This window comes from Sus scrofa, chromosome 13 (assembly GCF_000003025.6).
Source record: "Sus scrofa isolate TJ Tabasco breed Duroc chromosome 13, Sscrofa11.1, whole genome shotgun sequence".
In the NCBI taxonomy this organism is placed as follows: Eukaryota; Metazoa; Chordata; class Mammalia; order Artiodactyla; family Suidae; genus Sus; species Sus scrofa.
The window spans coordinates 147780808-147805604 of NC_010455.5; the positions used below are offsets into that span (position 1 = coordinate 147780808).

At 39.0% G+C, this 24797-nt stretch overlaps 1 protein-coding gene across 1 annotated transcript in view; it reads right to left on the minus strand.

The window, feature by feature from the left end:
- PHLDB2 (pleckstrin homology like domain family B member 2) overlaps positions 1–24797 on the minus strand; it is a 247524-nt gene that overhangs the window by 2388 nt on the left and 220339 nt on the right. Inside the window, 5 exon segments of the mRNA XM_021070391.1 lie at positions 514–599; positions 4380–4599; positions 6454–6600; positions 7484–7574; positions 17766–17973. Coding sequence (XP_020926050.1) covers positions 514–599; positions 4380–4599; positions 6454–6600; positions 7484–7574; positions 17766–17973 — 752 coding nt within the window.

The following is a 24797-nucleotide window of genomic DNA, read 5'->3' on the forward strand; positions in this document are numbered from 1 at the left end:
GCTTTTACTTTTTTTTTTTTTTAGCTCTAATACAACCTGTTACCTTTGCCCTCAACATTTTCCTCAAGATTGACCATCTTTCTGGCTTTTCTGCACAAGAATTCTCACAAAGAGCTCACCTGTTGTCTTAGAAGCTACTTTGTAAAGCTCTAGCAGAGCACCTAGCTAATAGTGGGTGCATGATAAATTGCTCAATAAGTGTTATTCTTAACCCTACTAAGATGCTTCCTCATAACTAGGTTGCAGCTCCTTCTTAGAATCTCAGCAAAGAGTTACTTAGCAGTGTTTCCTAAACCAACGTATCCAGAATATTTCATTTTTTCATGACATTATTTTTTTTAACAAAAAGATGAGCTGCCACTAATTACTGCTTTGTTTACTTTTCCAACACCATTCTGATCATATCCATCATGTCAGAATAACAAATCTAAATTGCTCAGAATTCAAAAAAAATCTATCTTCTTCAATTTAATTAGGCATTCAAACTGCAGGAATCTGAAATTCAATGTTTACCTTATTAGCATTCTTGAGGTGATCATAATATACTTCCTCAATGGCTTGAAAGTATATTACTCCTTTTAATTTAGCTTCATGCTTGTCTGCAATGGAAGATGTGTTAAAACAAATACTTTATCACCACTGATGGACAGGAAAAATTACAATTTCATTATAATTATCATCATTAAAATATTTATCTTTTTTTTTTTTTTTTTTTGCTTTTTGCTTTTTAGGAGTGCATTTGCGGCATATGAAAGCTCCCAGGCTAGGGGTCTAATCTGAGCTGCAGCTGCTAGCCTATGCCACAGCCAGAGCAATGCCAGATCCAAGCCGCACCTGCTACCTACATTAGAGCTCACAGCAACGCCGGATCCTTAACCCACTGAGCGAGGCCAGGGATTGAACCCACATCCTCAAGGATACTAGCTGGGTTCTTAAAGCACTGAGCCACAACAGGAACTGAGCCACAATGGGAATGCCAAAATATTTATCTAGCATTTAAATTATCTAAGATTAATTCAGACAATCTAGGTTAGTACATTAGCCCTATTCTATGGTTAAAAAAGGAAAAAAAAAAAAAAAAAAAGAGAGGTTAAAATTATCAGCCCTAAACAAAGGGGCTAAATGACTTTGTCCAAAGCTCTTTACCAAATTAGCAGTCAAAAGATGACCCAGAATCCTGTCAGGTTAGCACGCAAAGTATAAACACCATTGACATTGATAACAAATTGTTTCCGCATATTCTCCAAGACAATAGTTGTAATGAAAATATTAACACACAGATCTATTGTAATGAAATTTGTAACAAATGTTCTTTTAGACTTATAAAGTCTACTTGTATTTCTTTTCTATCAAATTACTTGTCTAGCATGCTTGATTTTTCTTATCTTGTTCCCACCAGAGCTTCATGTCAATAATTTAATGACCTTTCAATGCAGAGTTTTCCAGAGTGTTTCCAATGATTTTAGCAGATTTGCCATAAAAACCAAACTAAACATAAAACAAAACAAAAACAAACAACCAAACCACCCACCAAACAAAGAGCATCACTTTTTGGTGACTAAAAAGACCAATAAGTTCTTGAGATATTTCATAATTTAAGCTTGCAGAGATCATAATGCATGCAAGCATATTAAAGAATCTCAAAATCATAATGAGGATGCAGAGAAAGAGATTACCATGCTGATGGAAATGCAAATAAGAAAGCCTCTTTGGGGAGGTAATTTAGTAAAACAGACATAATTAAAAATACTAAAATCCCCTTACTCAGCAATTGGGCTTCTAAAACTGTATCCTATAAGAGCTACTCATGGATGTACACATGGACTTGTGTTCCTTTGAGCAAAACGTTGCAAAAGATCTACTGGAACTTTAATAGGGAACTGAAACAATTAGTGGCCAGCCATGCACTGGAATCTACACAGCCACGGAAAAGACTGAGGTAAATTTACATGTGCTCATTACAGAAAAAGCTGGAAATATTGTTATGTGAAGAAAGGTATGAACAGAGTGAATAATTTGGTCCTAACTGTATTAAAGACAAAAGAATACCTATATATACTGAAACATATATGAATATGAGTAGAGAAAAATCTGAAAGAATATTTCAGACTGACCAGTGTTAAAGAGAAGGTTAGAACTTTTGTCGTGGGAAAGAAACCCACCTTCACTATATAGACCTAGTTCTATTTTGAGTTTTTACTAAAGTGAATGTCCTCTTTTTCTAACAACAACAATAAAAATCTAGTTTGAAAAAAAAAAGCTCCTAGAATTTTAGCAGAAAATAAACCAGTGTCATTGCATTTAACGCAGAATTTCCTTATTTGACTGTAGACCATATTTTTGTGTTTATTTTTGCTTTTCCTAGGGAAACACTGGGTTAATTAATACCATGTTTAGTGGGTTTTCACCACTTTCTGTGAACAAGAAGGTCAGCGTGTCTTTCACACATCTGGTAAAAAAGACCCTGCAATAATGCATGGGATAACAACAATACTTAGCTTTCTGGAAACCAATGTAAAATAAATTCTGAAGATAAAAGTAAACCTTGACAGTGTGTCAAAGCAGGCAGAAAACTGGGGCATAAAACTTTGGTTTTTAGGGCACTTTATCGACGAGAAAGAATCTGAAAAATACAGGCCTCACAAGCACATGGTGAAACTGACAGAATCAATAATGCTATGCTGAATTGATGAGATAGTGCTAACCATTCTGTCTCAATAGCATTATCCTACCAATTTACAGATGTTTTCTCTTCTTTAGTTTTTTCAGAGACTCTTCTAAAGTTACCCAGTTAATATGTGGGAAGCCAAGCACAGAGGCCAGGGGTCTGGTCCACAGGGAGACCTAAAGCTCCAGCTTTCGGCCCTTTACACACATGGACATACCTTGCTGACAAGCTGAACGGGCCTGGTGCCATGGGATCAAGACCAGCCTGAACTACAATCTGCAGGACAGGCCTGTGGGCTGATCCATTCCTGTGCTTAGTGGTGTCTGGGAAGAGTGGGGTTGGTGATGGGGGGAGCTGGCAAAGCTGATGATGGTTGTAAACACCGCCAAAGAGACAGCAGTGGTCAAACTAGGTCTCTTATGTGTAAATATCCAAAACCTGAATTAAATATCATTTTCGTCTGTTTTATGTATTAAGGTTCGGAGTAATCTTTCATAAACCAAAAAGGTTTTGGTATTAAAAAAAAACTTGAAAATGAGTTACCAAAAGGTGTAAATTTGGAAACATGCATTTACACGGGTCAGAAGCACTGAACCCCTCACATGGCTGACAGATGAAAGAATGAAAAATGGCTCCCCGGGAAGAGAAGCAGAGAAGACTGAAGCTGTTTGGTCAGGGTTATTTTCAAATTTAGTTTTTGGAAAATTCTGGCTGAGGTTGTCTATGGAGACTAGCACACAGCCAAGTTTTGTTTATGTATTCTGCAGACACTAAATTGGCATTTCTTATTACACAGGCATCTTTTCTATTGTATTAACTGAAGAAATTGTCTCTGGATTTTTATAAAACCCAAGGTCAGAAAGCCCTAGGGAAGCAAGCAGGGAACCTGTGAGGGGTAACCATTTGCTTCAGGCCATTCGCCCCCATAGCAACTGGAACCCCACCCAAAGAGCCCCTAACTCTTTGGGTGAAAGGCATGCCACCCACCCTCTCACCCCCATTCTGGAGCTCCACAGCCAGTCTTCCTTCTTCCACATGCTTCTTGGTTTCTTACAGCTCTCTTCATAAACATATTCTGACCTCACACTACAGATTAAGTGACTGGAGTTAGTTTGTATTTATTACACTGATACACTTTGTAACAATTCCTGACAATGCTCATAAATGTCGATACAGTCACCCCAAGGCAGGGTCTCTTCATAATCTCTAGTCTGATGCTACCCTCACTCAGCAGTTGAAAAGTCATAACTGTACTCATGCTGAAGGTGGATATATTTCATATGAGATCTAAATGTAAATGGTTCTCATAATCTAGCATTTAAATAATCCAAATATACTCCGGTCACTTGATAAATACTTACTCATTCACTAGTTCATTGATGAGTTTTACTCTCTGCTTAAACTGCCATTCTAGTTTATAAACTATGGTTGAATGACTGTCAGCTAAGCTGCCTAATTGTGTGTAACTTATATAGGGCATAGGACCATAAAGACATAAATAGAAATTTTTTTTTTTTTCCTGGTCTCATGGTTTAAGAAATATTTTGGTCTAAAAAATAATATACATCTATCAAGCTAATATTGCCATTGATTCTATTACTTACTTATACTGAATTTTATTGCCTTTGTTCTTTAATCTCTTCAATAGAGGGTTCCTAGTTTGAATATACCACTCAGGGTTGTTGTTGTTGTTGTTGTTTTTATTACCCACCTGCATAATAAGAGAAGGTGCGCTTATTCCGATCAAAGACAAACCAACGCTTTTTCCAAGTTTTAATTTTTCCACCCATTTTGATGAGGAACCCTCTGCAGGTCTTCTCTGTGATTGACACATGATAACAGGTATCAATATTGTGGCCAGCAGTCTCTACGTGGCTCCGCAAATCAAAGTCTTCCTTCCGGACGGGCAGATAGCGGGTCAGAGGTCGAGCCTGGAAAAGCACAAGCCCAGTGGGTCAGAGGTCAAGCCTGGAAAAGCATAAGCCCAGGTCGTCTACAGCTAATTATTTGTTTTGTTTTAGGTCACAGATGTTTAGAAGTGAGGATGAATTGGAAAGCCTGAGTGTTAAAATGTCCATGTGACTATGAGAACTTAGACATTGCCATTTGGAATCTAAACAGTGGATGGCTACTGAAGAAGGATGCTAGAACATGTCGGGGGAAATATGGATAAACTCAGGCCAACAGAGTCTATCCCTTGAAATGGCCAGATGAGAAAATGGAAACATGTCATTTTTCTTAGCTTGAAAAGAGGTACTTAGCACTTAAAAACACATGAAAATTAGGTGTGAAGTTATCTGGGCTTCTTCTTAGAGAGGAAGATGCCTCCACTGTGAAGTTTGCAGGAGTTCTCTCTGCCATAACTCAACAAGACTTCTTAAATAACTTCAGACATGACATAATTGGCTGAACACTATTTTGTAAGTATAACCCCTATCTGATTCCCCAGGTATGGATGTAAGTGTTGGCTTGAAAACACTCTCTGATAGAAATTGAGGGCAGAAATGTATGTCTTAAAAAAATAAGAAGTGGAATCAAAGCTTTGTCCAATAACCTGTCCAGGACCAGACACTAAAGAGGTGTACCTAGACGTCTTTTATTTTAACTATGGCTGGAGTAGAAGTTCATCTAATCTAGGAAGCACACAGCACTACGAGTAATATTTCCAGAATGGCCTTTTATTTTATCCTTTTAAATTACCCTATCCCTTTGCCCTGGGGGAAAATAACCTAATCATACACTTGGAAGTAAAACTTATAATTAGGATTAAAATAGAATTGTGCCTTTTGGTTTGGCCTCAGATACCAAACAGACATGGTTGACCTTTACTGCAAATCAAAATTTGACAGAGGTTTGGCATAACAAAATAAAATGAACAAGTTTTACTTTGTATTTTTCCTTTGTTCTGCCCTTGATTCCATGGTATTTTGAATCTACACAGATGTCACAGATTTACTGAGACCTCAAAGCACCCAGTCTTAAAGGAGAGTCTCACTGCTGTACTTCAAACTGCCAGCAACTGTAAAGAATAAGGGAATTGCTATCTTTTACCTTTAAGTCTACTAAGTCTTGGTAAACTTGCTTTGAACTTTAAAATGACATGGCACTTAATAAAATTTTATTTTAGTTTCTCGGAACACATATATTACATAAGCAGTTCTAGAGACACGAACAGAGATTCAAACTCTGCAATGACTGAGATAGGAAGTTAAACCAAGTGGATGATTTTCCTGAGCTATGCTTGAGTTCAGGGATTCTGTGCACATGTGTGTGGTCTGGTGCAACAAAGAGGACATGTGTGACAACACATTGGTTAGGAAAAAAAACCAAAAAACACAAAATTGAAGGTATTAATGCCATCACCAAGAAATGGGACTAGTGAAAGTATTCTGTTCTGGAGTGTCTGCTTCCAAGAAATGGCTTAATAGAATCTCTTCTCTTTCTCAGCTAAAACAAGTGCAGCACCCAACTTAGTCTGGGTGCTGCATTTGTTTTTAGTAATGAATTCACTGCATTTTCAAAGCTGCTCAAAAAAAAAAAAAACGGGTGGAAGAAAAAGTAGCTCTCCCATCAAAATTTTCTACTCTTAAGTAAAGAACAAATTCATTTTCTTAGTAGTTCCCAATAAGTTTTGAAATAAACACACATTTTTTAGCCCATTAACGCACATCTTTCTCTTAGCCATTACAGCACAGCCAAAGGCATCTTGACCCAGCATGACTGTCTCCTAAAGAACGACCACCAGGGGGCAACCTACTCCAATCCATCCAGATTGACCCACCAACCTGGGCCCTTTGTTTCTCCCTTATTTTCACTTCCTTTTCAATTAACTTCTGCCTCTGGCTAGTTTCTTCCTGCAGTCGTTTTTCCAGGAGTTCTCGGCGTCGCTTTTCTTCTTCCAGAGCTCTTTTCTTGGCTTCCATTTCCCGTTCCTAAATATCATTATGTGGAACAAATTTTAAGACATCCCCGTTATACTTGAATGAATTTAAAGAATATAAAAAAATTATTCTCACTAGACAGTCTCTGGTGTCATAACTCAGGCTCTTACAATGAATAACTAAGACACCCTTAATCACGGCTCACAGGGCTTTCAAAATCATCCTGTGCAATCATTACATTTAATTAACAATGGAATATTAAGTGAAACTCAGCTTGGGATTCTATTCTGTCATTTCATACTAATGACCTTAACTCTCCCGTTTTTAATATGAAAAAGGCTCACTAACTGTGACCCAACATTAGTCACAACATGTAGCCTTTCTTTTAACAGCCATTGGTCCTTCCAATTCCTGTTGTTGCTCTGTTGCTTCCTGGCCAAAGCTACAGAGGAAGCATCCGGGGAAATCAGAAGAGGAAAGGAGGTGCCTTTTCAGGCAGGACACAAAGGCATTTGGGGGGATTCCTAAGGAAGTTAAGCTTCTGGCTTAAAAAAGTCACAATAATGTGGGAGTTTTAATATTACAATAGTGTCATTACGGCAAGCTGGCAAGGCAGGGAGAATGCAGAGACATGCCATTCCTCCTGTTCCCTGGCAGGCAGACAAAAGGGCTATCGAAGGGAAAATGTAATGCAAAGCATTCATTTAAGTTTATGTCCACACTCTATACACTTTACCTTATGAAAAGTGGTGAAGCAGTAAAGAGCCACAGAAATCACCTCTCTAAAACCCTTATTTTTCAGAAAAGAAAATGGGGCCAAGAAAGGTGGAATGACTATTCCAAGGCCATGCTGCTTATTGAGACCCAATGGCAAGTGCAGGGCATCTGAACTACCACATCACTGACCTCCAGCATAAAGATACTAGTAGCCTACCCTGGATTCAAGCAGCCTTGTCTTCTCTGCATGAGCCTGCTTCAAAAGTCTCTCCATTTCTTCTATTCGGGCAATATTTGAAGTGCTGGCGCTGAAGAAAACACAAAAAAACCTTTTAAGAATGTTGCTTCTGACTGATTTCTCTTCAAACACACACCCGTACAGAGACAGGTTTCAGGAAGGTGTAGAACAAGCTCTAATACAATTTAAAGGACGTTACTTGCAAGAATCATTGGTCTTTAGAGGCAAGCCAATTCAACTCTGAAAACTGCAGGTGAAACTAACTTACCTCAGTTTAGGAGACAAAATATAGGCAAAGGAAATAACACCAAATGAAGTGCTCTGCTCATGAATACATCAAAACCAAATCCTACAAAGTATGTTCTGAAAATGTTTCCTCCCAAGTCTAAAAATGTTGGCCTGTGACAGGCCTCCCCATTAGTTTAATTATTCAGATGCCAGACCAACAAAACTATCACCAAAGTTCTACAGATGATCCCTAAGCTTGGAAGTCACTTTATCTGGTTTAGGAACATGTGTCACCAGATAATTATTTGTTATGCCTTTATCATGTGGATATTTTATTTCTTAAATGGTGATTTAAGATGGTCAATTAAAAAATGACTTCTCTTAACAGATGCAAGAGAAGGATGTTGGCCAGTTTTGTCAGTAAAGCCCATCCACCATGCCAAAATGGAAACAGGATTTAGGGATGCAAGAGCTTCAAAAGTAATACATGCTGAGAAGGAGATCACATAAACAAGGAAGGAAAAACACCAAAGGGGGTGAAAGCTGCAAGAAGAGTTAGGGTAACTAAAAGAGAAAAGAGAAGAGCTTGGAAATATTTAACACTAAACAAACTATTTTATTTTATTGTCTTTTTTTGGGGTCTTTTTAGGGCTGCACCCATGGTATATGGAGGTTCCCAGGCTAGGGGTCTAATCGGAGCTATAGCTGCCGGCCTACTCCACAGCCACAGCAATACCAGATCTGAGCTGCATCTGCAACCTGCACCACAACTCACGGCAACACTGGATCCTTAACCCACTGAGCAAGGCCAGGGATCGAACCCACAACCTCATGGTTCCTAGTCAGATTTGTTTCCGCTATGCCACAACAGGAACTCCTTTTATTTTTTTAACTGTTTATATTTCATTTGACTCTTTTGTGAAAAAAGACCACAGCCTGAGATAAAACTTCATTATTCTGATGTTTCAGCCATGGAGAATCAATGTTATTTCTTATGTATGTATACTTGCATAATCACTTAAATATATGTCTTCTTTTCTAGACTCTGTGTACAGAAAAGCTTTTGCACCCATATCCTCCATTGCATAGATCCTGGCACACAGTAGGGGCTAATGTTTGCTACACACATTCATATAAAAATTAATTCATACAAAAATGAATAAGATAATTATTAGTATGGTCTCAAAATCAAAATCATTGTGTTGATTAGTGTTGATTAACTCAAGTATAGGGTGTTTCAAACATGGGGTTAAGGCTTCTTCCAAAGAGATAAATGATCACAGGAACACAGGACATATGGTTTATCTTAAAATCAGTACTGTGCACACAAATATTTACAGCAGCTTTATTTATAAATGCCAAAACTTGCTTTTTTAGGCTGGCACCTGTGGCATATGGAAGTTCCCAGGCTAGGGGTTGTATTGCTGAATCAGAGCTGCGGCTGCCAGCCTAAGCCACAGTCACAGCAATGCCATATCCAAGTCAGGTCTTCGATCTACACCACAGCTCACGGCAATGCCAGATTCATTCATTCTTTCTTTCTTTTTTTAGGCAATGCCAGGTTCTTAACCCACTGAGCAAAGCCAGGGATCGAACCCACATCCTCATGGAAACTAGTTGGGTTCACTTCCACTGAGATGGATGGGAACTCCTAAAACTGCTTTTTAATAAAGTAAATCTAAAAACAAAACCAAGAAAAATCAGAACTGTTATCCCCATTACAAAATGCATCCATCAAGGAGAGGGGCAGCCTTAGGAACACTGAATCTATAGAAGCTTAACAACTGGGCAGTACTTCTCAGGGTTAGCTTGGGCCAATTTTCTCCTAAGAAAGACAAAAAAGGAAATTTTTTCCTCATACTTCCATGAGCTTTGGGGGATATATAAAGGGATAAGTTCTATTCTCTTCAACCAGAATAATTAAGGAAAATCTTTTATTTTTGTGGAGCAATTTGTATTCTCCTTTAGTGAAAACATCTGACTTCAAGGATGGAAAAGAGGCAAATTTCATCAGCTCAACCAAGAAAGCCTAAGACAATATGCAGGCCATATAATAGCACAAAATTATGTTTATATTCAATAACATACGTCTTATCTCCAATTAATTTGAAAATATTTTATTTTATTATTTTATTTTATTTGCCTTTTAGGGCCGCATCTGTGGCACATGGAAGGTCCCAGGCTAGGGGTTGAATTGGAGCTGCCGCTGCTGGCCTCTACCGCAGCCACAGCAACACCAGATCTAAGCTCTATCTGCGACTTGTAGCAATGCCGGATCCTTAACCCACTGAGTGAGGCCAGGGATGAAGCCCGCTTTCTCATAGACACTAGCAGGGTTCTTAAGCCATTGAGCCACAATGGGAACTTTTGGAAATAAATAATTTGAGTTTCACCAAGTCTCAGGTCTTAAAAACTCACCAATCAAAAAAAAGGAGTTCCTGTCATGCATCAGTGGTTAATGAATCTGACTAGCATCCATGAGGATGCAGGTTCGATCCCTGGCCTCACTCAGTGGGTTAAGGATTCGGTATTGCTGTGAGCTGTGGTGTAGGTTGCAGACACGGCTCAGATCCCACCATTGCTGTGGCTGTGTCATAGGCCCACAGCTGTAGCTCCAATTTGACCCCTAGCCTGGGAACTTCCATACGCCGTAGGTGTGGCCCTAAAAAACAACAATAAAAAAAAAACCCCAAAAAACAAAAAAAAAAGTAATATTTTAACCACCCCCTGTCCTTTAATTCTATGACATCCCATTATTCATCTAGTTTGAGCCTGAATATTGTTACAGACAAGGAACTCATCATGTTTTATCATATATGTGTGTAATTTGGGCATAACCGAGGGGCAAGTTTTCACATCTTATTCATCTTTAATTTTTTCTGTTCATTTTGTTGAAATTTTCAGGGTGCTTTCTATTTATTTGATAACATTTCCAGTTAATTTTCTGCCAATTAAACTCAATATGCTTATTTGCTTATTTAGCAATGTTTCCATAAATGTCTTAATTTTTAATTTTTTGCTTCAAATGAACTGAATCTTCTGAAAACATTTGATAGAAAGTACATTTTTTTTTTTTTTTGGTCTTTTCTTGTTGTTGTTGTTCTTGTTGTTGCTATTTCTTGGGCCGCTCTCGGCATGTGGAGGTTCCCAGGCTAGGGGTCGAATCGGAGCTGTAGCCGCCAGCCTACGCCAGAGCCACAGCAACGCGGGATCCGAGCCGCGTCTGCAACCTACACCACAGCTCACGGCAACGCCGGATCGTTAACCCACTGAGCAAGGGCAGGGATCGAACCCGCAACCTCATGGTTCCTAGTTGGGTTCGTTAACCACTGCGCCACGACGGGAACTCCCAGAAAGTACATTTTAACATTTACTATTTCATATCTTCATAACTTTTAGGCACCTAAAATCACTTTTTAAAAAACTACACTTTAAAGCTACTTTAGTTATTTTGTGAAAAAATTAATAAATTTTCATCCATGGACACCTGCTTGTTCTCTACAGCTACTTTTGCTACTGTGGATTTTACTATTTCCTCAACAAATAAACCACTTCTATTCAGCAAAAATTTCTGCTGCTCTGTGATACTATGTTGCCACCATCTGATACATTGGGGGGGGGGGTCAAAATTGCACTTGCAGTGAAAAGCAAATGCAACTCCAATAGGAATTTATGGAGAGGTCTAGGTTTGTCAATATCACGGCATGTGAACAAATGAAATGGTATTTGGTTTTTCTTTATTTTGTTTTTTTCTTTTTTTTACAGCTGCACCTGTGGCATGTGGAAGTTCTCAGGCCAGGGGTCGAATTGGAGCTGCAGCTGCAGGCCTATGCCACAGCCATGGCTACACCAGGTGAAGCCCCATCTGTACATTGCAAGTTGCAGCAACGCCAGATTCTTAACTCAATAAGCAGAACCAGGGATTGAACCTGCATCCTCACAGACACTACACTGAGTTCTTAACCTGCTGAGCCACAACAGGAACTCCTGAAATGCTATTTTGTTAGCACTCCCATGCTAAGGGAGAGCCTGAAAGTCACTGAAGATAATGCTTTGTAATGCACTACCTGTAGCATAAGACACTCATCATTGCTTTCTCCAGGCCACCCAAATTACCAGAGGAGTAATGCTTCCTTCCAGTGCTCCAACTCCTGACCTTCAAAAGGCAGGCGAACATTTCTTTTTTCTTTTTCTTTTTTTTGCCACCCCTCAATGTATGGCATTCCCAGGCCAGGGATCAGATTCAAGCTGCAGCTATGACATGCAGGGATCGAACCTGAGTCCCAGTGCTCCAGATATGTCACCAACATCGGGAACTCCTTTTTTTTGTTTTTTAAACTTATTTCAACATAATTATACTTATAGAAATACAATCATATTGGTTAATAGAATGCAACTTAAGTTTAACTTACTCTACACAGTTTGGACTAAAAAACTTGGTACATGATTTACTTTAAAAAAGAAAAAAGATTGGGAATCTGGTTTATTTTTTACCTATTGCAAATGAAATATAAAAGATCCTCCATCAAATGCTGCTAAAACAAAGAACATGAACCTTGAGAAATTAACCTTTGGTTTGTCTCTGAAAAATAACGCATATTGCACTGTAAGAGTTTATAAAATTGGTGCAATAAAACATTGTTGTAAGGATTCAACACCAGTTTTTTAAAGTTCAATAACTAATGGATATTGGGGATGGTAAAGAGAGCCTAGGTATGCATGTCAAAAATGTAAAATCTATCTGATCTAGTTAATATTGCATTTAGGTCACAAATCTACTCAAACCAAGATTCAGATAATTTCTTAAATCTGAATTAGCACTATCAGTCTGGTCAACAAGGAAACTGCACAGTATCTGTTTTTCTGATTTGTGCAAAAAGAAAATGAAGTTTTTCCCCAGGTTTTCAGGCCAGAACTGAAACCACAGGAAAGGTATTCCTTCCATTATCAACATTCATGGATGATATCCAATGTGCTGACTTAGTAAAATCTGAATCAGCCCTCATATGCAAAATAGTCCCCAAGTTAAAGACCATATGACTTTATTTTTGTTGTCAACTTCCTCAAAATTTCTCAAAGCCTGAGCACAAGGTCAGGACTTAACAGCAATAGTAATAAAATGTATCATTGTAGGAGGTATTCTGAACACTATACTCTATGAGCTAATCCAATAATCTTAGCCAGATAGAGACTTTAGGCAGAACTGACTTTCAGTTGCTGTCTTCTAAGACCCAAGATTTGTTTTCTTAGCTCTCTGTGCACAGTGTAAGTAATGATGCTGAAAAAGCAAAAACACTGTCTGACTCAAGTAACTTTCTGGTAGACACAAAAATGATGTCTCAACAAAAAAGTGTAAGGCAAAGGTACCCACAACTCAGTAATCCTATAATTCTACCAATGGCTTTTTGTGACATAATAAACCACAAGACTAAGTTTATGTCACTAGAATTTCAGCATAGAATTACCCTCTTTAAAACATGTATAATTTTGGGATATTTTAATACATAATTTTTTAAAAATCTAAAAAAGAGAACAATTTTTAGTTCTTTATTTCTCTTTCTACCTATCTTCAAAAAGTTCCCATAAGGATATGCCATCATAACATACACTCCAAATATTAGTTCCTTATTACATACTTTCCTGATGCCTATCGCATTATTTTCCCTCATAAAAATGGGTACAAGCTTATCATAGGTAGCATGAATATGTATATTTTTTTTAGGTAGATGGGGGCACAGAAGAGAAATGCTTTAGTTTTGCTTCTCTTGCTCTCTTTTATTTATACTAGACCTTTTACAGGCATCTCCTACTTTGTTTCAATTTTTGACATTCAGAGAATCTGACAGCATATTTAAAATTAATACTATTAGTAATTTCTGAACATGGTGATTGGTTCTCTACATCTGCCACCAGTACTGGGTCAGTTCTGTGTGAAGTAACTACAGAAAATGATCATGGCCACACATAGCTCCCTGCCAGGAATCATCACTCTGCAATAATGCTGTCCTCTTAAAATGGCACATTCAGTGGAGTCATACTCATTTGCTACCTTTGGAAAATATGTAAACAAAAGTTAAATGGATGGGCAGATAAAAATAAGTTAAGATTTTTCTGGCCACTGTGCTTAAGTTCCCCAGATCCAAGCTTCTAATGCGTGGTAAGTCTAATTGAGGTGCCCCCCCCCCCTTTTATCTTTCTGTCTTTTTATGGCCACACCCTCGGCGTATGGAGGTTCCCAGGCTAGGGGTCGAATCAGAGCTGTAGCTGCCAGCCTACGCCACAGCCGCAGCAACACGAGATCAAAGCTGCGTCTACAACCTACACCGCAGATCACAGCAATGCCGGATCCTTAACCCACAGAGCACAGGGACTGGCAGTCATTGATGCCAGTCAGATTCACCACAACGGGAACCGAGGTGGCCACTTTTTAAGTAATTTCCTGTATTCACTGCTGCACTATTGCTGTTTACCACCGTTAAACATAAGAGATGAGATTTGGGGAGTGATAATTTGGAGAGATGCACATTTACTTTTAATTTTTAGAGGATATGAAGAGGCAGGGAGCAGAAAATGGAGGGGAAAAAGTCACCAAGAATGGGAAACATAGAGAGTGTATTTCCTTTTTAAGATGGCTCAAAAATAGAAAGAAAAAGAAAGGTCAAACTATCAAGAGTTCACCATAGGAATACAGTTATAAAATGTTCCAATTACTTGGGGAGAGGGGAGAGTAGTTTTCAAAATAACAACTTGCAAAAGTGCAGCACCCTAAGAAACACAAGAAGTCCCTCTGAGACCATTACACAGGGAAATGAAACAGCTACATGTGGTATTCTTTTAATGTCAACTTTATTTCTCCATCATCATTATATAATAGCTGCAGAGTTGCTAATTTGTTTGTGCCCTGTTATTCAAAAGTAACACATCTGATTGGTCAGTGACTGTCACTTATGAAAATTACCCAAAGTTCTAAGCTTTCTATCATGAGAACATCAGCTCCCAGCACACCCCTGCCTGGCTCTCTGACACCCTCATGGGAGCAGCGAGTATTTCCAGGGTAATTTCAGTGCAAGAGATGGTCTGATGTTCAAACATGCCACACACTCAAGTGTCTTCCCTAAGAGAGTCATATTATATTATCAAAAAGGTAAGATACTGCATCTTTTAATATCAAATAAAATGAAATAGCAACTTTTCTGGCATTAAATAATAATGGCAGCAAAGAATTATCTTTATTCTTTATTTTTACATAATTCCCTCCTTAAATTTAGGTTATATCCGTATGACAAGGAGAAATACATATGATTCTTACGCTTGCTCTAGTGTTCCTCCCCAGGCACTCCTTCTCTTCTCTGATAGGATATATCCAGTATTATTAATACTTCACCCATTATGATACCAGAATTAAAATACACTGTATTCTATTTAACCACAACATGTAGCATCTATCCTTTTCTTCTTTTTCCCCACTCCCTAATTTCCTGGCTATAATGTCTAGTTACATTCAGGTCTCACATATTATTTTCATTTATGAAACACTAACTAACCCAAAGCTAAGTAAACCTTGCTAATATTACTTCCCTCTGTCTTTGTCACTCCCTTTTTTGCAGGGGGTGGGGGCAGGGAGCAAATTTCTTTCTTCGTAAAGAAAGAAATTCTATATACCTGATAATAATGTTCCACTAAAATATTTCAAAATCACCCCTTTGCATTCAAGAAACAGTCCCTCTGTTTTGCAAATCAGGATGAGAGAGCTCTGCGATCTGCCTCAAGTAGCAGAATCAATTGTCATTTTGAGCCCAAAGAGAGACAAGTATTCCCATGCCCCAGCCCACGGCTTCACTGCAACAGAGGAAGTCTGTCTGATGGCCATTATCCAGCTAGACATTTTCGCTTGAGACACACAAGTGCTCAACAAACATTTATTGAATATTGGACGTTTCTTGGGTTGAAATCATAACGGCTCTTAGCCAAGTGAAATAGATTTTTAAAAAAATCTAAATTGAAAATATGTCCACTTTACTATATCCTAAGGTATTTATTCAGACAGCACTTATTGAATGCCAACTATATGCCAAGCTATCTGTTGAGTGTGGATACTAAAAGATAATTTGATATCCTCCTGGACACGGAGGAATGTGCCAATTAATTATTGAAGAAAAAATTACATATTGCAATGTGATATAACAGAAAAAAGTATCAAGTGCCAAGGAAATATGGAAGAAAAATGCTCTGAAAGGAGAAATTATCATGCGTTTCCAACTTAAGTTTGAGCTTAAATGAGGAGGATTTTCTCCAGGATAAAATGGGAGGGTGGTGGAGGAGGGTAAGGAGACACTGCAATGTCAGATACTCTTGATGCTCAGGAAGTACAGGTTGAGTGAATAAACAAATGAAAGGATGAATCGACTTGAGACAGTGGTGTGCTGGCAAACCAGCTCTCTGGAGGAAACACAACCCCTGATATATAGCAAACGCCAATTTATGCGGAGGTAATGCTCCCACCATGGCCAATTTCAAGCTACCAACATGAGATCACTGATCAGAGCACATTTGGCTCCTGGCAGCCAATCTGAGCCAATGCCAGCTCACCATTAACTGCAGAGTATTCTACAAGGACTTAAGGAATGAATAAACATGTAAATAAAAGAATGAACAAACAACATAATCTCAGGGCTAGAACCAACATGGTCACAGAGATCTGAGAATTCATCACCCTCTCAAATTAATAAGAAGCTCTGTGAGGTATAGCAGGAGAGAATGAATGGGCAGTTGGGCATGCCAGGTTCTGGGGTCTGACTTTATTCAAAAGGTAGTAAGGCATCACCACAAGCTTTCAAAGAGGAGGAATACTAGGAGTGGGTCTAAATTTTATTTTTACTTATATATTTTAATGGCCACACCCACAGCACATGGAAGTTCCTGGACCAGGGACTGAATTCGAGCCACAGCTGCAACCTAAACTGCAGCTGTGGCAGTGCCGGATCCTTTAACCCACTGCACTGGGCCAGGGATCAAACCCGCACCTCTACAGAGACCCAAGCTGCTGCAGTCAGATTCTTACCCCACTGCACCACAGCAGGAACTCCATGGATCTATATTTTATATGTACCTCTGGCCATAGTGCCATAAGACCACTTTTGCTTGCCTCAGAGTATGAACACGAATGAAATGGTTAAATCCTTACCAAATTTTTTTTTCCTGTCTTTTATTGGGCTGCTTCCACGGCATATGGAGATTCCCAGGCTAGGGGTCTAATCAGAGCCGTAACCACCGGCCTACGCCAGAGCCACAGCAACACAGGATCCGAGCTGCGCCATGACGGGAACTCCTAAATTCTTACAAAAATTTTAAGAGCAGAACAGCTAAAACCTTCCTTTTAATGAAACATAAGGGTAAGACAGCCGTCAAATTCTTACTGTATTGGTGGAAACTACTTCTTCATTGAATCAAAAATGGGTCTTAACGAAGCTTTGAGTCAACCAATGGAGGCAAAACCAGTTTGGAGGACAGTGTACATGTGAGGTCAAGGGTAAAGAAGTAAGAGAAAATGGATTAGATGGTACGGAACTGGCTCAATCACAGAGGATACAAAGAAATACTTTCGGAATTCTCTTTGTGGCTCAGTGGGTTAAGAACCTGACTAGGATCCATGAGGATGCAGGTTCAATCCCTGGCCTCACTCAGTGGGTTAAGAATCCAGCATTGCCGTGAGCAATGGTGTAGGTTGCAGACGAAGCTGAGATCCCACGTTGCTGCGGCTGGCAGCTGCAGCTCCAATTTGACCCCTAGCCTGGGAACGTCCATATGCTGCAGGTGCGGCCCTAAAAAGCAAAAAGAAAAAAAAAAAAAAGAAAGAAAGAAATACTTTCAAAGACCACAATGACACCCAGCCCTCATCTGTACTGCAGACTCTTTACAGGTCTCAGAAGTCTGGGCTTGTACATGTACATTGTCCCTAACTGATGGCTTGACTCTTTTTGAAACCAGTAGGTGCTTTTCCAAACCAGAAACCTTCCCCAGGCACACATCTTACCTAGAGATATTGTCAGGTGAGCAGGCGGAGATGCTGGTCTCCATGCTGTCAGAGCTGTCGAGGCTCAGCGTATCAAAGGCCTGGTCCTTGTAGCTGTGATCCGGGTAGTGGAAACTGTTCAAGTAGACATTGGATTCAGATGCTGTGCGGTTGTAAAATTCAGAAGACTTCTGCCTTTGTCCCTCACTCATCTGTTGGTGATTATATCCTAAGAAGAGAGCCATAAATATGTTAGTATGCCTCATTTTTCAGTCTTAGATCTTCTAAGACTCAAATCAGCAACCCCAAACATCTGTCTATGAAACTGGGGCCTTGGTCTAATTTGTTTTGAAGCCAAGAAGATCAAAGAAACAGCATCATGCTCAGTGCAAGCAAGATTTTCAAAAAGTGGTCTTGTGAATGACCTTTCTTTGTCAGCAGATCGCTTGACACTTTCCTGTGTCATTTCCCCATCTCAGCACAACTGGGAATAATACTTCAGCACACACAGAAACACACACACACACACACACACACACACACACACAAAACAGAAACACAGTCAGAGGCCCTGAATCCTCTAATAATAGGTGGGTTTAAGTGAAGCAAGATGACTCCTAATGACAAGCAACACCAGGGTCTGAGGGCAGTCACTTCTTCAATGGTTATTCCAGTTGAAAGGGTACTGGATCTGGTCATAAAACAACAGGCGGATCACCACGCTGCATGATTTGAGAAACCTGTTATCTCACTCATATCACTCACACTTTTCATCTGGTTAAGATCCAGACTGCACATTTTTGTCATTCTTGTTTTCCATTTCCCCTGTCTGCCAGTTATTTAAAACATTCAGTGTCACCAATCCTTCCAGAGGTTGTACTCCTACCTGCTATATCTTAAGTGCTCTTCTTTTTCCACCTTAGCCATCAGCCTTCAGCTAATGGGTGATATCGACCAAAGGAAAATGTAGGGATCACATCAATAGGAGCAAAAGTGCCACAAATAAAAGGGGTCTCCCTTACCCTGGTACCTGGTCAGCTGGCACATTGTTAGGTCATCTACTTTGTGTTACTGCTCTGGCATACTCTCTGGTAGTGGATTTGGGGCATCACAAATTGAATTATTCCTTTCAATTCTCTATTTACCAGGTAGTCAGGAATTAGGGATTATGCTGGTAACCCCTAAATTCATTAAAAAGATGTTTCTTTAAGCCAGTACCATAGGTTGCAATCACTTTCTCCCTGATCAAATTAATGACCAGACCTATTAGGAGTTTACAGTTAGACCATCTGGATTGTCCCTGTTTTCTTGTGTTCTACCCACCTTTCAATGAGGCTTTTAATTAGCAATGAAATGGCCAAAAAAAGCAGCCCAGAGGGCAAAAAAAGGCAAGTGATTCCAAACAGCTTCCTCAGCTATTGATTAAATGTTTCCATTTAAAAACAGATGCTTTAACAGAGCATTAGACACCGAAACTAAGTCTATAAGTGAATGAGGTGTTTGCATGCCGTTAATATTCAGAGTAGTTTTAGAATTTAGGTGAAAAATGTTAATTCAGGTTAAGGCATTTCTGGGAAAATAAGTTTCCTTAATATAAGATGTAATTAGAAATCATAAATAAACACACATATGTAAAAACGACGTATCACTTTGCTTAGGAAAGATGCAAAACATAAAAGCACACCCTGAGATTTTAGAAAGAATATTATTAATTCTAATAATTAACACATAAAGCATTAAATAAAGCCAGTGCATTCATAAGCGTGTTGTGCCTTTTTTTTTTTAAGAATGGCGAAATAATTCATGACTCAAATATTTACCTTTGATACTTGAACTTTTGGCATTACTAACTGCTCCTTTTAAATTGTTTCCAATTATTCATAATGAAAAAAAGGGGAGACAAAAAAAAACAAAAAAACCAGAAATTATTTGAAAAGGTTACACACACACACATCTTTCCTGATACTTTTACTTCACACTGGCACCAACAACATGAAGATATTTCCTTGTTTTAGTATGAAAAACAAATCCCCAAAAGTCAGCCCTGTAATTTAAAACACACAAGAATTATCCCCTTGGCAATGACATGGGCCACAACCTCCCTTCCTTTCAATTTTTCACAATAAGGAAAAGCCAGCTCCTACAATGCATTTAACACTTTCCTGGAAAAGCAGAGAAGAGGGTGAAAACATTTTTTCTTCTTTTAGAAAAAATTTTATTGGTGGTGGTGTGGTAATTTCTGCCGCACAGCAAAGTGACTCAGCCATATGCACATATCCATTCCCAGATAGGTTATCACAGAATTTTGAGTAGAGTCCTCTGTGCTACCCAGCAGGTCCCTGTTGACCATCCATTCTATACACAGAAGTGTGCGTTTGCCATTCCCAAACCCCTGATCCATCATTCCACCCCCCCACCCTCCCACCCACACACACCCTTCCTCTTAGGTAACCATGCGCTTGGTTTGTTTTCTGTGTCCGTGAGTCTGTTTCTGTTTTGTTTGTATCATTTTTTCAGATCCCACATATAAGCTATATCACATGATATTTGTCTTTCTCTGATATACTTCATTCAGCATGTCAATCTCTAGGTCCATTCATGTTGCAGCATTATTTCATTCTTTTGAATGGCTGAGTATTTCTTCATAAAACAACTGTATGCCCTGCTCCTCATATCTTGCAGGATTTTTTAAGTACCACAGAATAAGAAAATGAACTTACCACCCTCAGGTGAGATAAATAGTAAACTGATATGGCTCCAATTTTTCGGATGGGGACACAGGGCATCTGGGTTACAACGTGTACTGTGCTAAGGACCGTGAACGGAAATTCCCTAGATCACCTCACTATGTGTTTTAGTTTATTTCTTTGCTCCGTGTCTGAGAGAACCTTCCCCCATTCTGGCGGTAGGATAAGCACCTTGCATTTTCACGGCAACTTAAATGAAAAAGGCTGCTGTTAACAAGTAGCTTTCCCAAGGCAACATTTTTGTTTCCTACGGATCCAAGGTGACTGGGAATGTCCATCTTATGGAGCTGCTCTTTTCCCCCACTGGCCAACACAATGAACCCAGCTGTCACCTGGCTTGGCCTCCTCCCTCCTGAACAATTCTAGAAAAAAAAAAGTTACCCCTCCAATGGCTGAGGAGGGCACGAACCCGGAATTGCACCCCTATGCTCCCCAAGAGCTGGTTTTAGGATCCAGGTCTGTCCTGGCTATTTAAAGGTATAGATACTTTCAACAGAAGGAACCACACGAGCACGGGAGACCAAAAGAGGATCTGGTAGGAGGTCCAAAAAGAAGCTGGTGCAGGAAAGTAGCACCAGAACAAGTGTGAGCTCAACTAAACCTCCACTCAAGTGTTATCAGGGAGAGGATCTGTATGTCTTGTTCGCCACAGAAACTCCATTTGTTTAGCATTTAGATGTCACAGAATAAAAAGGCACTGAATGAATTCACTTGTTCATCCCTAAATTCCAACCATATCAGTGGTTAAATAAAGAAGTGGAATGCATCTACTGTTTCAGGTGGATTGGAAAAAATGAGACTTTCCCAATTCCCTGCTTGGTTTCTCTTTTTGCTTTTAAATATTGTAGCAAGAATGATATTCAGCAGTGGGATGGCAACTTAAAAGAAGACCCTTGTTAATGCTTTAAATCTTTCCCTCAGATAAGCACATAGCTGTTTGAATGGGGTGTTTTATAAAGTTTTTAAAGTAAGTAAGACCTGATAACATCTGAGGTTGGTCACTGGACATAGCACATAGCAAACCAGCTCAACTCTCTTCACTGCCCTGGAAGAGTCAATAGGTTGGATGGGCAAGGCCTCTTTATTATTATCATTAAAAAAATTATAATGCAAAGCTCTATGAGTTCTGGCTAATTGTACCTGAAAAGTCCTTTGTGAGTTAACCACCGTAGGATATATAATCTTGCCAATATTTTCCAAATGTGTGTTATATACCTTAAAGTGGCTAGTCAGGCCTTAATACAGAAAATGAGATGACTTAAAAATCATAACCTGGGCTTAAGAGGATAAAATTAATCAGTATTTCTGATAATTTCTCACCTGTTGAGAAATTCATTCTTCCTAACCACAGTCCATAGCCGGAGTTTGAAGGTGCCGGACAAGTCAGGAATGAGGAGGAGAATGACAGAGAAAGGGAAAAAGATACAAGATCAAAAAGGATGACAAGGGGACAGGAAACACACACCCTTCTACATGCAGTCATTGAAGGTGTTAGTAACAATACCAGCTTGATAAGGCAAGATATTCACATTTTTAGATTAAATTTGAGTGTATAGAGAAGAACTCAAGAAGTTAACAAAACAAGAATAAGCATAAGACACATGCACAGAGTTAAAAATGATTTGTTACAGGGGAAAAAACTTTCATACATGTTCAACTAGAAACAGGGAGAATAAACACAAGATCATATCCATAAAACATCCATTCTACATGGTTTGAAGCACGAACATCAAACTTCACAAGCCAGTCCTGTAAACATCCTCCATCTCTAGCACCTAGCCACATAAGAAGCATGTGATTTTTCCCAGCCAGCCATTGAGACTGTTGTTCACTCTTTACTAAGTCTGAAGGCTTAAATGGAATGAATAAGGAGAAGCCTCCTAAATCCTTCCATCCTCCCACACAGCCTGCCTTATTTACACCTGGCCTTTTTTATTTTCAAACAACTGAACTGATTTTAGTAAGATCAGGAAAATGAGAGCACACTTAATGTTACATGTTGATAAGGAAATTCACATTCTAATGTATAAAGAGAAATATAATCTCCCTAGACAAACAAATAAGTAAACCATCGTATTTAAAGTAGACTCTCAGAAAAAAGCTTCATTCAAGTCAGCCAGTCTCAATTTTATGATGACAAGATATCAAAAAGTATAAATCAATAAACTATCTTCACTTCAACTTGGCTTACCCTTAGTATCCTCAAGACAGCTGACTTGTAACTACTCTTCCCTTTTATCCTTGTGTATAAAACTAGACATAATGGCTAGCCAAGTGTCTTACATATTTTTTAATCAAAGAAATTTTATCTGCCATCTTCAGAGAAAATATCAAGCAAGATATAATAATATCAAAAGAAAAAGACTGATGAAGTATTATACCTGCCCTTTATAAAGGAGAAATATCATGTTTTACACTTAGCCTCTATACATCACAAGGCCCACTCTTTTCTCCATCTAGATCCTGAATCTTACAAAACAATGCTTCCGAAGCACTCCTGTTTCCTGCAAGGTTTGACCTTGCAATAAAAAGCCAAAACAAAGAGGGTCAAGCAGCTGCCTGTGAATGAACAGCAGCTGCACCCAGCATTGTGTTTCTAGCAAACGTGCAACAATTTTCCTCTGCTGTGTGAAAGGAATAATCATTAGGCTAAAGCTCCAGCATTGTATAATTTTAAATCTCATGGTTTCTTAAAGATGACTTGACAATGACCTTTCACTATTTGCTGGAAACAAAGACACCACACAGGGAGGTTGTCATACCTTTCTTGGACTTTCCTGCATTGAACAGAAGACAAAAGGATAAAGATTTCATTCATTCTAAAGCTTACAAAGGAAGGGTTCACAAGTTGTACCAAAGCCAATAATCATTACAACTTTAAGAGCTGAGTTCCTGGGCTCTCTGCCTTAAACTCTGCTCTCAGAGATCTTTGTCTGCATGATTGATGTTGTCAGTTCTATTAAAACAGTGCTGATTGAAGGAAGGCTTATACTTACACCATGGTCCTTGATGTATCCATTACGAATAAGCAGCAAAAAGATAGTTCATTTAAGTTAATTGCATAAGTCATAAAAATGATAAAATCTATTTAACTTGAGTTAATGAAAATGTGCGAGGTTTAATTTTTTCAAAACCAGGGGGTTTTACTTCGCATTTGCTATTTTAATGAAGTCAACAAATGCTAGTGTAACAATTCTAAATGAAATTATGATTCGTCCTTCCTGGTCCTGGTGGGCCACCTGGATGGGCTCAGCAGAAAAGCCTGCCAATTTTACAGTCTGTTGTCGCTCTAAGAGCTGTAGTCCCTGACCCCTCCTTCTCTGGGTGGGAGAACCCAGGGCAGCAGCCTGGCCTCACACGGTACATCACATCCTCTTGGATCAAGACACACATGATGGTTCTCTATTTCCTTGGAAACTGTCTCATCGGGACCACATGAAACTCTTTGCAAGAACACCACTCAGAGCTGCAGCAAGGGAAGACAGGCTGCAGACTTCTGGGATGTACAAAAAAAGTCCTACCAGGGAAGAACAGGGTCAAAGACAACAGATCTTGCAGAGGGTACCTGATGTGACCTAAGGGAACTGGCTCAATTTTCCTCCATGAACCTAACAAAGATTCCCATTATTTGAGGGGCAAACAGGTGAGAAAATAGAGCTCACACATCCCTTCAAGTTTCACTATATTCCCACAAGAATCCTCGTCGACGATATTGTTAACACCTCTTGATTTTTACTAGTCTATCTATTTGGTATAAAGGTCTAGTTTTTCTTACTCTCTATTTTAAGGAAATGCTTTCGACGTCAAGTATGGCATTGTGGCCAATCCAAACTTTGATATCTTCAGTCAGTGGGAAAAATACATTTAAAAACAAGTCTATAAATACCACAGAAAAATGCTTCGACAAAAAAGAGCCTTGACCCACAAGTGAACAGTGATAAATGAGAGCCAAAATATACTCATTTACATTTCTTATTTATAAACTATAAGAAGGTTTTAGCTTGTTAAGAAATTATGATAAAATAAAAGAAATTCAATCAAATGTACTTCATCCAAATATCAACACTGTCAACCTCTCATATATTCTAAACCACTTTTATGAATACCACAGCCTCTATTAGCTCTTAAATCACTTCTGGTAATGATATGAGGTCCCCATACATCTCATTTGTCCAGCACATATATGCGTTATATGTACATGCATCTGCATGCACCAATATTTATACATATTTCTGATGGTACTAGTGATTATTCCCTGGTAACTTTAGCAAAGAGGCCAAGCAGTCAGAACTGAATCTCAGCCTCC